This window comes from Lygodium microphyllum, chromosome 10, assembly GCF_053477565.2.
Source record: "Lygodium microphyllum isolate KBCC chromosome 10, Lygodium_microphyllum_v1.1.10, whole genome shotgun sequence".
NCBI classification, from domain to species: Eukaryota; Viridiplantae; Streptophyta; class Polypodiopsida; order Schizaeales; family Lygodiaceae; genus Lygodium; species Lygodium microphyllum.
The window spans coordinates 143,497,394-143,511,374 of record NC_141144.1 but is presented as its reverse complement, the minus strand read 5'-3'; the positions used below and the strand labels follow the sequence as shown (position 1 = coordinate 143,511,374).

Here is a 13,981-nt window from a genome sequence, read left to right as displayed (position 1 = left end):
GAATAGATACAAGGCAAGATTAGTAGTCAAGGGGTATGCACAAACATATGGCATTGACTATGAAGAAACATTCAGTCCGGTTGCAAGGATGGCAACCGTAAGAGCAGTCATTGCTATGGCTACATCAAAGGGATGGTCTTTACATCAGATGGATGTAAAGAATGCCTTCTTGCATGGTGATTTGCAAGAAGAGGTCTATATGGAGCAGCCACCAGGTTATGTGCATGCTGTTCATCCTGAGTTTGTTTGCAGGTTGAAGAAAGCCTTGTATGGCTTGAAGCAAGCACCTAGAGCATGGTCTGACAAGATAGGACAGTATCTTGTCACTATTGGCTTTCAGATTTCCAAGGCAGATTTCTCACTTTATGTGAGAAAAACAAAGAAAGGTATTATGCTACTTGTCATTTATGTTGATGATTTGATTATGACAGGTGACAGTGATGAAGATATCCTTCATGTGAAAATGCTATTGAAGCAAAAGTTTGAGATGAAGGATTTGGGAGAGCTGCGTTATTTCTTGGGCATTGAGGTGATTAGATCACCAAGTGGGATACAGCTCTTGCAGAGGCAGTATGGATTGGACATGCTGTCCAAATATGGGATGACAGGCTGTAAGCCTATTTTAGTTTCTTTGGAGCAGAATGTGAAGCTGAGCACAAATGCAGGTGAGCTTCTAGAAGACCCTACTATGTACAGACGCATAGTAGGAAGTTTGATTTATATGACTATTACCAGGCCAGATTTGAACTATGCTGTTGGATTGGTAAGTCAGTTTATGCAGGCTCCAAGGAAACCACATTTGGATGCGGCTAGATGCATACTCAGGTATGTGAAGTCCACATTGGAGTATGGACTATTTTATGAGACTGGGGTTCAGATACAGTTGCATGGATACACTGATGCTGATTGGGCTGGTAGTTTTTCTGATAGACGATCTACCAGTGGATATGTGTTCTCTTTTGGGAGTGCTGCAGTCACTTGGAGCAGCAAGAAACAGCTTACAGTTGCCTTGTCGAGCACAGAGGCTGAGTACAGGGGTGCAGCAATGGCTGCATGTGAGGTAGCTTGGTTGCATAAGCTACTTTATGATATGCATCAGTCTACAGATGGACCAGTTGTCATTTATTGTGACAACATGAGTAGTATACACTTGGCAAATAACCCAGTCTATCATGCTAGAACAAAGCACATTGAGGTGCATTATCACTATGTGCGAGAGAGGGTTTTACTAGGTCTTATTGATCTAGTTTATGTCAGCACAGAGGATCGGGTAGCTGACATATTCACGAAGGCATTGGGCGTAGAGAAGCTGCGCAAGTTCAGAGACCTGCTTGGTGTGCAGGAATTGGGATTGAGCTCGAGGGGGAGTATTGAGATATCGAGCTCCACTCGTGATACGCCAGGGTGACCGTTGTGTATTTATGTCACCGACTTGTCAGTTGCAGACGCGGTTGGTACACCGCCCATGAATAATAGCTACATGATAGCTATCCTTATCTACTCTAGTTCGTGGCTCAGTTAGTATGCCACCTTAGTTAGTTGAGTTTGGTTTGAGACCCATATAGAGGGTTCTTCTATTTCTTTGTACTTGAGTTCTTTTGGCTTACACAACTAAGAAGAGGAAAACTGTTTTCAGCCTCCACCCTTGTGTGTCTTCCCCCATTGTGCAAGCAAGAAAGCTTCAAGCGAGACTCCTTCCTTCTCTCCCACAATCTTGACAGACTATGTTTGGTTGAGAATAGAAAAACGTAGATTACAAAGTGTAGATAGACACCCAGTTGTGAAATTAGCCCCTAGATTCTATGGACCATTTAGGATCATTCATAAAATTAATGACAATGCATTCAAGTTAGAATTACCACCTCACTGGAAAATTCACAACACATTTCACATTAGTTTATTAAGACCATTTAGAGGCCAATTACCTGTACACCCTGTTTATGAAAACCCACCTTTGTTAGAGAAAGAGACTGAAATACTTGAACCTGAAGCTATCATAGATACTGATTTTATGACCACTAGAACTGGCCGAAGATATTCTAGATATCTATTCAAATTTAAGAACCATCCTATACAGGAAGCACAATGGATGCACGCTAGAGACTTAAATGCTTTCCCCGCTCTGTTAGCTCCACATTGAGCTAATAGCAATTGAGGTCAATTGCTATCCCACCTCGGGGGTATGATGCCAGGAGGCATATTTCACGGTGGATTCCGTACCACAGTGGATTCCGTGAGGTTTTACGGTGGATTCTGTAAACTTTGATGACCGGGGCTCATACACAAAGTGGATTCTTTGTGCGAGAAGTTGATGGGGACGCCTATCCTTTTCGGGCGTTTCATTAATTTAGTGTGTACATGGGTGATTCCATAGCGGGTGATTCCGCAAAATGCATATTAAATTAATAAACGTTTATGAGTTTAGAGTGCGCACTTGTAATAAATTAAGGTTAGGATTTATTTCTAACCGTTTGATTTATTTATGTCGCTGAAGACTGCTAGGTATTCACTTTTGTTGGTTTAATTGTATTATTTTACTAACGATTGTGAATGTTGTGTAGAGATAGCAGCAGTGGCAGAGGAAAGCATTGGAGGATAGCGAGTATTCGATTTATTGACTATATTTTGATGGGCGCATACCTTAGGCATAGCGCCTATATTTTGTCGCGCCTATTTATTGAGGCGTTGGATATTTATTATTATTTTGTATGCGCATAGGCGCACGATTATGTTATTTCTACTTGGACATTGTATTGGGCATGCCAGACTCTTTGGGCACACCGCCCATTAGCTTTATTCCTATTTTGTGTTAAAGCAAACTCAAAAGCTAAAAGCTTGCTATTTTGTAATTTGGGCTATTATTTGAGCTTGAAGATGATTAATACATAAAAATACATGCTTTGTGGAGCGCTCACACAAGGCATGGGGGGAGATTGCACCCAATTGGTCTCTTGTTTATGTCGTTCAAGCTTTTTACATTGAATTTTGTGCAAAAAGTAGAGTTCTATTATTCTTGGGGACCTTTCGGCATTCACTACGCGAGCGTACAGCATCCGATCTACGCACCAGGATGACTTTAGGCTATGACTCAATTGATAGTCTAGACAGTGAGCTTGGTATTCCGATTGTGTGTATGCCTAGCACTAGGCAGAACATGTATATTCCACCTCATGAGAGAGGGAAATTGAGTAGTGCACCACATCTTAGACGCTTAGATAGGATGACTTACAATGGTTACTCTGCAAAGCATTTTTCTTATATGACAAAGGTGATAGAGGTCAAAGATCCTGCTACATTTGCTGAAGCAGTGATGGATAAAAATTGGTGTACAACTATGGATGAGGAGATAGATGCTTTGGCTAAAAATAGGACTTGGGATCTTGTGCCACTGCCAAAAGGAAAGAAGGCCATTGGCTGCAAATGGGTCTACAAGATTAAATGCAAGTTAGATGGCAGTGTAGAGAGGTACAAAGCCAGGCTAGTTGCTAAAGGATATGCCTAGTAGTATGGGTTAGACTATGAGGAAACATTTAGCCCTATTGCTAAGATGGCAACCATAATAAAAATGATCGCATTGGCTGCTACTAAAGACTGGCAATTGCAACAGATGGATGTGAAGAATGCTTTCCTCAATGGTGACTTAGAAGAGGATGTTTATATGGATCAGCCCAAAGGGTATGTACACCCTGATTTTCAGCATTATGTATGTAATCTGAAAAAAGCATTGTATGGGTTGAAGCAAGCTCTGAGAGTCTGGCATGCAAGGATTAGTAATTACTTGTAGAGTTTGGGATTTACTGTTGGTAGGACTGATCACACTCTGTTTACAAAAAAGACAGTGACTTGATAATCACAGGTGATGATGACTTGGGGATACAACGTGTTATGCAGATGCTAAAATTTGAATTTGACATGAAAGACGTAGGTGGATTGAAGTATTTCTTGGGTATTGAGGTGGTCAAAGCTGAAAATGGTTTATGGCTGATGTAGAAACACTATGCCATGGAAATGCTGAAGAAATATGGCATGGCTGAATGTAAACCACTGGATACACCTCTTGATCAGAATCCCAAGTTGGACATTAGCACTGGAGCTGAATTTGATGATGTGACTATGTACAGGTAGATGGTTGGTAGTCTAATCTACTTGACTATTACTAGGCCGGACTTGAGTTATGCAATTGGGCTCATAAGTCAGTTCATACAGAAGCCCAGAAAGCCACATTTGGATGTTGTTAGGTGGATTATAAGATATGTTAAGTCCACTATAGATTATGGGCTGCTCTATGTGAAAGATAAGCCCTTAACACTGGTTGGATACACAGATGCAGATTGGGCAGGATACTTATATGATCACAGATCTACGAGTGGTTATGCTTTTGGCTTTGGAAGCGGAATGATCAGCTGGAGCAGCAAGAAGCAACCGACAGTTGCATTGTCTAGTACTAAGGTAGGATACTGGGGTGCTGCATTGGTAGCTTGTGAGATTGCATGGCTATTCAAGCTTATGACTGATTTGGATATACATGTGGATGCTCCACTGACCTTGTTATGCAATAGTCTCAGTAGTGAACTCCTGGCAACGAATCCAGTATACCATGCTAGGACATAACGCATTGAGGTACACTACCACTTTATTAGAGAGATGGTTCTTGCAGGGAAAGTAGACCTTATGCATGTAAAGACTGATGAACAGGTTGCAGATATCTTTACCAAGTCTTTGGGTAAAGATAAGTGCAGTCGATTCCGACAGCTACTTGGTGTATAGGTTTTATCTTGAGCTTTAGGGGGAGTGTTGAGACTTCAAGCTCGTGTGTGTGACCGACAGAATCTTAGCTGTGTTCAACTGTATCAGCAAGTGTGGGATATTAAATAAGTCGATGACTTTAGGTTGTGTGTGAATGGTCTTACAAACCTTAGAGTGTTGTATTCACTTTAGTTATATGGGTTATGGAATAAGAAAAAAATGAGTGTGAGCATACGGCTCCTCTCTGTTGCTCCAACTCTTCTCTTTGTCTCTCAACAACCCCCCCAAACATATTCTTCTCTCTCTTACATGGTTCACCATATTATAAAACAAATGTGGCAATAGGTTGGAAGAGCAAACATGTGCTTGCTTAGTGGTGGTGAGTGGGGCAAGGGCAAGGATGCTCGTAGGCTGTTGGTAATAATATCAAGGTTAGGTATACAAAGGAGAGAGCATAAAGAGCATGTGGAACCTCTCTTCGTGTTTGAGAAAATGGACACCATTTTTGGACTTTGCATGTTGATCTCACACTCAGAGGGGGAGCTAGTCCACGTTGGCCACTCACTAACCAATTATACAAGGGCAAAGGCAGTTGAAATTATATTGGTTGATGTAGTGTGAAACTCTAAGGATTAGGGTGGCAAATGTAGGTGTTTATATATTATAGATCATGAATTTGACATGTATTTTGAAACAATATTATGATCTATATGTAAACTAGAGAATTTTGGCCGCTCAGTTTTTAGCAGGATGACTATGTAAGAAATGCGAGGTCAAGAGTTCAATACCTACAAGAGTGGCTCTATTTTGCCTTACCAAATATTAGGATAAAGCCCAATCACAAAAATTTCAAAAGTGATGGATTAAATTGAAAAAGAAACTTGTAAATGATCATGCCATGGTATTAGAGCCCCAATACATGCAAGTTCATAAACTTGCGTGTGCTAGTCAATGGGCCCAAGTAGGGAGCGGCCACACACAAGTACAACAAATGTTTGATTCGTATTGTTTTTTCGTCCATAGAAGTATAAAAGAGAGAATAAGGTGGACGAGCAGTGGAAGAAGCAGGAGTATTGAATCTTTTGCAGACACATGCAAGCAGTTCTTGGAGCAAACCTAGTACAACTAATTTTAGTGCAACTAGCTTAGAGTAGCATGTTCATTGCAGTTGAAGTCAATGCTCTTGTGCCACACATAGTTGGACTTGCCCGAGTCGATTGGACTCGTGCGTGGCTCGGCTCTTAGTGTAAGTCCTTAGAAATAGTGTGTAAGTCCTTAGAAATACTGAAGACAATTATCTCGAGTGCAAGCCCTTAACAAATACTCATAAACATTGATATTAGACACTACCAAAATTGTCACGTTTGTCGCCCCTTCGACAGGCACAACAACATCGCTAGCAGGGCAGCTGTCTCTTCACCGGCGCAGCTCTCTCTGCATCCGTCAGTTTCGGCAGCGAAAAATGGATTCCCTGCCCAATTCAACGAGCTCTTCTTTTTCCCAGACAGGTAGCGTATTGCGCCTCGATTGCATGAACATTTTGTGTAGCTTCGGCCCCAAAATCAGACAGGCCGCCTCCAGAAGTAGGCAGCCAGGTCTGCATCCATCTCCAGGCACGGGTTCAAACCCTAATGGTGTCCATGGGGTCGCCTCTGCCTCGAATAAGGATGATTTCCAGCAGAGGAGCAATAGGCATAACGGCTCTGTGTTCTCCTCGCCATCACAAACTCAGAAAGACTGCCTTAGGGCATCCTGGGGAACAGGGGTGGCCTTTCCGTGTACTGTAGGTCGAGGAATGGAGCCTGCTAGAAGACTCGCATCACTGCATGCCGGTGCTAAGGACTCCAGTCAGCATGGTACGGCCGATGCCATATCAGATGAGGAGCAATCCAGAGGAGGCATTGGTGGAGGAGATGTGGCTGGATCTTTCTCTGAGTTACTGGGAGTCCGGCAAGGTCCTGACAGCAACTTAGAGGATGCAGAGATTAGCAGTGAACTGGAAAAAGAGGGTTTTGTTCTTGGATTGGGTCACGGAGAAGCCTGGGATGGTGGGAACGTTGGATCTCCTGTTGTTAGGAGATACTTGAGCGACAATGAAGAAAGATGGCTAATGTGGTACAGTGGGTCAGCCATCGAGCAACAAGGTTCTGAGGCGGTTTCAAATGCATGGAGAAATGAATCTATTGGTCTTGCCATCTCATCAAATGGCATACATTGGGAACGTGGGGATTCTCTTGTGGAAAATGATGAGCAAGGTAGCAAAGGAGTTGGCAAGGTCCTAGATTGTAGTAGTAACTGGTGGGCTTTTGACACAGAAAGTATGCGTCCTTCAGATGTTCTTGTGATGTCCAGCTTGAAGGTGAGAGCAGCTGCAGGAGTCTATTGGATGTACTATACAGGCAGTTCCTCTGAGGAAGTTGAGATCCCTCAGAGGGATCATCCTCTACCCAACTTACCTGATTTCAAGTACCGTGATGGAAAGATATTCACTCTCAGAAGCAGGCCTGGACTTGTTATGAGTCATGATGGACGTAATTGGGCTAGGATTGAGGGTGATCACCACAGTGGAGCCCTTTTTGATGTAGGCTCTGAAAATGAGTGGGATTCATCATTCATCACTGCTGGCAATGTTGTGTATTTCAGTACTGAGGATTTGCGCATGTATTACCACTCCTTTGATGTAACTGAAGCGTGTTTCGCGGTGGGATTTGCCAGGTCTCGAGATGGCATGAAGTGGGTCAAGTTTGGAAAAGTTTTGGGTGCAGGAGTCCCTGGTTCATTTGATGAGCTTGGTTTGAAGTGTCCACAAGTCATCCCTCATCCTGATGGAAAGGGCTACTTGATGATCTATGAGGGTGTGGCTGCAGATGGAAGCACTAGCTTTGGCCTTGCTTTTTCACGTGATGGTTTGTCTCAGTGGGAAAGATGCTCAAAGAGACCTGTGTTTACACCAGCGGCAGGTCGGAATGCATGGGACAGTAAAGAAATACATTGTCCGTGTTTGGTGCATATGGATGATAACCAATGGTGCCTTTACTATCAAGGAGTGGATAATTGTGGAAATTCAGGTATTGGAATGGCAATATGTGATGATGGCAAGTTGCAGAGCTTTCGAAGATGTCATGGATTACATATTTGAGTATCAGCTGGATATGGATAGTGCAGCTATCAGCTGAAAGAGTGAGCTCTCTGGGTCTTGCTACCCGCAATTTTAAATGCTTTGTTATCGGGACAAATTTATAGTCAGGAATCTCTATTTGATGCCATTTTGAATGCCTATGCAGTTTTTAACAAGATGGGGAACTCCTGACATGTCAGTGATCCAATCCAGAGGCAACTGTTATTCCTCATAAGATTATGGTACAATGAGAGCTTTGGATTGGCTTAGGTGGACGAAGTACAAGGGAAGATGAAAGCAGAGTTTTCCTAAGCTGACCTTTCATGGTGTGACAATGCATAAACAACGTTATGACAAGTGTGTCTATACTTCATGTCACAAATTGAGCTTTCATGGCGTGACAGTGCATCAATGAGGCTATCACAACTCTGTCTATACTTCATGCCAACTGAGTCTCTCTTATGTGCAACAGATCTTTTCAACATTGTCCTCTAGATATACAGTATAAAAACATCTGATTGTAAATATTGTAGAAAACAAAGAAGCACAATTGATGTAAGAATGATGGCAGATCCTTCTTCTGGATTTCACAATCTCATGTGCATAATTCGGGTAAATTTTTCTTCTAGTGGGATGGAAACATCTGAATGTAAATATTATAGAAAACAAAGAAGCGCAATTGATGTAAGAATGATGGCAGATCCTTATTCTGGATTCTCAACCTGATGTGATTGGGGTAATTTTTTCTTGCAGTGGAATGGAGCCTGGCAACAGCGTGTTTTCTGGTACAAACATTTCCTATGAACAACAGAGAGTAGGAATGCAATATTTTCTAGCTGCATTTATTTAGAGCTCATGAGATAAGTTCATGAGATTTCATGATGCTCTGGATGTGCTGCAGCTATAGAACATGTAGTTCTTGAAAACAGTCAACATAGACGGGATGGAATATTTAGGCTTGCCTGTATTTAGTAAGATCTGTGCCAAAGCTTGAGATTTTGCATGTGTAACCTCGAGTATATCTTGTTTCTATGGTAATGGAACCAGTTTAATGAAGTTCCTTACAAGCTTTCTCATGTGTAATCTCCAGTTTACCTTGTTTGTATGGCAAAGGAACCAGGTTCATTTCGTTACAGCTTAGTGACGAGTTTTTATTGCACTTGCATATTTCTAGTAGGAGTAATGTAAAGGTGCAAAGCCATAATAACATGTTCTCTCATCTAACAGAACCACTTCAAGGCTCCTATCTTGTCCAAATAGGAGACTTAATGCATACTTGTTGGTGCCATTCTCTCTCTCTCTCTCTCTCTCTCTCTCTCTCTCTCTCTCTCTCGCATCCATTTGCATATACTAGTTATGGAATTATATTTATTTTTATATTGTGGATTTGGTTTATTTGCCATATAATTTGTGACTTATTGTGCGAACGTGTATGGTATTGGTTGTATTATGCTCAGTAGATAGATGGAAGGATACTAATGTGTGTTTGTTTGTTGTGGTGTTTGCCAGTAAATTGCTGTTGTAGCCTTCATTAGTAGGATATATGGATTGTCCTTGTTTGAGGAATGGAGTCCTTTTATTGTGACTGCTTACTATTAAAAGAATACTCCCTAATGCTCTCTACGAATTTTAGTAGCTTAAGTGTTTATCTGTCCTAAGTGTCTATCTAACAAACTATGACTATTTGTCTATTCAAATATTGACAAAGCACCTCTTGAGAAAGTTTATGGTAAAATCTCCTAGCTATTGCTCTTGAGAATGTTTATGGTAAGAAGTCTCCTACCTATTACTTGTTCCAATAATGGATACTCTATTCATTGTTCATGCCAAAATTATAGTAGTGGTCATTGTCAAAGCCCATTAATCATAATTGACTTTGGTATGCAACAATACATTAAGACTATAGTCTATCTTTAGAAGCAATATAGCCACAATTTGATAGATTTTTTCCTTAGGTTTTTATATGTAGATAGCTCTATTATGATTTTATGTTGAAGAGAGCAAGTTAAACATTGAAAAGCATTCAACCATATATTAGAGACTAAGATATTCAAGACCATTTTATATTGTGCACAAGATGGATGATATATTTATATTGCACATTTTTTAAATTGAAAAATGTTATGATTCATTCCATACTAGTATTTTGAAAATTTACGATATAACACCACATGTGACTAGTTATAGACGACCCTCCTTTGTAAAAGGTCAATACCGAAATTCTAGTTCCTAAAGTATTCCTTGACCATGACCACACAACTGCCAAAATAGGAAATCAATACCTTAGTCAAGTATAGAAATCATTATGTGGAAAAATCGCAATCGATTCAAAAATCAGTGCTAACTTTGCAAGATGACAATCTAAATAATGCTTATCACTCACAATCACATTAAGTATCCCACGGACATAAATTGTCGAAGTAATAGTGCTTTTCATAAAATCCATAGAGTTTTATAGTGTAGATTTGTCACAATAGATAGCATTAGTATACGATGCAGATTTGCTGTAGGAGGCAACACTAGTATGTGGTTGGCTACCCTTGTATATTTTTCTTTGAGCTATCAACTGGGGATAATTGTTTTTTAACCCCTAGGAAATGCTATGAAATTATACTTATTTTTATATAGTGGATTTTTTTCTATTTATCGCTAATTTGTGATGTATCATACGAACACGTGCATATGGTACTAGTCACATAATTTGCATGTGTTTATTAGCGTAACAATTTTGCGTGTGCACATATGTAATAGATTTACTTTGATGTATTTATTAATGAAGACAAAACATTATTTTTGTAAAGTTATTAGAGTAGAGAGTGTTTTGATTTACTTTCACAAAAGTAAGTTGTGCAAGGTGCGAAAAAGCAAGAAATATAAAAAGGATGCTTTGAATGTATTTTGAGCACAACAACTTATTCGAATATTATAAATACATGCATGGAGGAGGTGCTCACCCATACATGGGAGAAGATTGTACCCAATCTTATGTCATGCATGCTTTTTTTATTTCTCTACTCTCTTGTTTCTATTTTGCTTCTTGTTCAATCTATGCTTCTTTCAATTTTGTTTAATAATTGGTTGTTCTATGTGGAAGGCTATCAACACAAGCAACGAGAGTTTTCTAGTATTTTGGACCACCTGTCCCTATGGTGCAAGGGCAAAACCTAAGGGTAAAAGTTAAACTTACGCACTTGCCCTAACATCAAGGTATATGTAAAGACTTTCTTAGAAGTATTGGAAACAAAATTGGGAGCCAAACTTATGGGAGGGATACTTGTGCCATCAAGTTTTCAATTTGAAGGTAGAGAATGTGGTTTTGATAGACTCCCTTGCCAAAGTGCTTATGCACTTAGTAGTGCTAAAGGAAAAGCTTGCAATAGAGATGGCTATAGCTAATAGGAAGATTGAAGATGAAGTTGAGGAAATGACAACCAAAGTGCAAGAGGAGGTGGTGGTTTCGCATTCCATGTATTTGAAGCTATTTATCTCCTAGTTGTGAGCTTCATTAGAGTTTGATAGAGACATTGGAGTTTTGATTGCTGGCGCATTTTATTTTTTAGCTTGCTCGTTTATTTTTGGTGTATTCACATTATATAAAGTCATGTAGTTCTAGCACATCTTAGCTTTGTGTGTGTTTTAGGCCGTGTTTACACTAGTAGGGGCCTTTTGGCTGGGATAGTAGTATTCTATGCAAGTTGCTTGTATTAAATGCACCTGACTACTATTGGTTGGCCATATTTAGGTTGCTGTAGCTATAAATAGTTGCCCCACAGCCTCATGTTGGTCATTCATAATTTTCCACTAGCACTCTCTCTCCTCAACCTGCTTCATTGCACCCGTCTGCTTGATCCGATGCTGTTATTGATGTGTATCAGCTGCATGTAGGGATTGATCAATCTAGCCTTGTATTTAGCACCCTTCGGGTGGACTTGCAATTGATCATATCTTGAGAATCCATTAATGAAACTATAAGCACCCTTACATCTAATAGGCTTGATCATGTGCTCTATGTAAGATAGTGGGTAGTGATCTCTTTTGGTTGTCACATTTACTTTCTTGTAGTTTACACATACTTTGATCTTTCCATTTTTTTTGAGTACTACAACAATGGGCTATACCCACTCTATATACTCTATTTCATAGATGACTTTGAACTTGAGGAGTTTATCCAATTCTTCTCAGATGGGATATTTATGCTTTAGGCTCATTGGATATGATCTTTGTTTCATTTTCTTGGAATTGGGGTTTATTAGAATAGTATGAGCTAAGGTGGAATTGCCTTTAGATTAGTATAGTTCTAGGAAAATACATATTGGAAATCCTTCAATAAGCTAATGAGCTTGTGGTCATCCTCTATAGTGAGATACTTTATAATTTGTACAAGTATTGGCATTTATCCATCACTTGAAGACTCACTTCTTTAACTTTTGTAGGTCCCTCCATTGATTCACTAGAACTACTCTACCTTTTCTCATTAAATGATATGATCTCCATTCTTAAACTTTATGAAATGCTTCAAGAGGTCTTTAGGATTCTTTTAAATTCTTGCACGAAACTTTGCGTCCATCTAAGCATTCTTGAATTGTTTCCTTTGCAAGTGGATAGTTAGGTCTCTCTTTGTCCTTTTGATTCTAGAAGGTTATGGAATCTTAGCATCATTGTTAATGCTATACTCTAGCTTTAAGCTTGAATCCTCTAACTTCCTTGGGCAGTTCGGGTCTAAATTCTCACCATTTTCAAGTACAAGGACTTCAAAAATAGAAACACAGTCTTTGGATTGTACCCTATGAGTTTGTGATCTAAGACCTCCAAGAGTTCTAAACATTCCATCTTTGATTTAATCCTAATATGCCAGCATCAACTAGTAGACCTCCAACTTTTGAGGGTTTAGTGTTTGCAAGAAATTGTTCTATCATGTGTCCATGTGAATCATAGTTAGTGGATTCATTATCCAAGTCTTTAGTACTTTTGCACTACTATGTTCTTCTTCTAATTCATTGCTGTATTCCTCATTAAAGTATGTTTTCTAGCCAGTGTTTTCCAACAGCTATTCAAATATCAATAATTTTTCTTTAAGTATGTTCTTCAAGTAGCATTGCCATTACTACCTCAGTATTGAAGCTCTATTTTTTTAAAGGGGATTTAAAATCATTTTATTCTTGGCTATTTCAATGGTTTGGGGTTTATCATGAGTGTTGGAATTGTGATTGACTCTATGCTTGTCATGTTGCCCAATTTGGGACATAATGGATTGCAAGTGGTTTTAATACTATGTATGGGGATCACGTTAAGCTACAATAATTTGTTTCAACCTTCAAGAAGAAGGCTATGGACTAGTACAACACCTATGATGCTCTCATTTTACCACATATAATGCACTTAAAAATGCTTTCCTAAGTAGATTCAGGAAACATAAGATTGCTACTACATATGTTTTAAAGAAGTTGAAACAAATTAAATGGAGATCAATGCTTGTGCAAGACTACACAAAAAAATCCAAAAATCTTTCAAATAGATTGGATGCTACAGACAAGCCTTCTTTAGATATGCAAAGTTCGTGTTTTGTAAAAGGCCAACGTTGAATTGTAGGCAAATGCAAGAATTGATGTGTTGGCAGATGCTACCCAAAAAGTGGAAAAGAGACTTGGCAAGAGCAAGTCTAAGAAGAAAGCAAGTACAGATTCTTGGACTCTGATTCCAAAGATTCATATTTAGAGGACAATAGTGATGATGAAGATTCCTCATCAAGCTCATACTTGAATACGGAATCAAGTGACTCGGATGACAAGAGAGAGAGAGAGAGAGAGAGAGAGAGAGAGAGAGAGAGAGAGAGAGAGAGAGAGAGAGAGAGAGAGAGAGAGAGAGAGAGAGAGAGAGAGAGAGAGAGAGAGAGAGAGAGAGAGAGAGAGAGAGAGAGAGAGAGAGAGAGAGAGAGAGAGAGAGAGAGAGAGAGAAGAGGATGCAAAGACACCAGAAAAAGAAGTCCAAGAAGGAAAAAGGAACCTTGAGGGACAAGAAGGAAAGCAATGGTAAAGAAGATAAAACAACCCTTGAAAGGAGACTTGAAAAGAACATTAAAAAATAATTGCTAGGTATAGGAATGGTTACTGCTATGAG

At 39.7% G+C, this 13,981-nt stretch overlaps 1 protein-coding gene across 1 annotated transcript; it reads left to right on the top strand.

Annotated features, from left to right (window-relative positions):
* Positions 1-6,081: 6,081 nt before the first annotated feature.
* Positions 6,082-9,093, top strand: LOC148030644 (uncharacterized). Its single transcript, XM_087686993.1, has 2 exons — positions 6,082-7,926; positions 8,031-9,093. Exon 1 carries the CDS (start codon positions 6,209-6,211, stop codon positions 7,883-7,885), a length of 1,677 nt encoding a protein of 558 aa, XP_087543119.1. The 5' UTR covers positions 6,082-6,208; the 3' UTR covers positions 7,886-7,926; positions 8,031-9,093.
* Positions 9,094-13,981: the final 4,888 nt, after the last annotated feature.

What these genes read in the sequence shown, in the direction of transcription:
- LOC148030644 (XM_087686993.1), top strand. Translation starts at nt 6,209, where the DNA reads ATGGATTCCCTGCCCAATTCAACGAGCTCTTCTTTTTCCCAGACAGGT.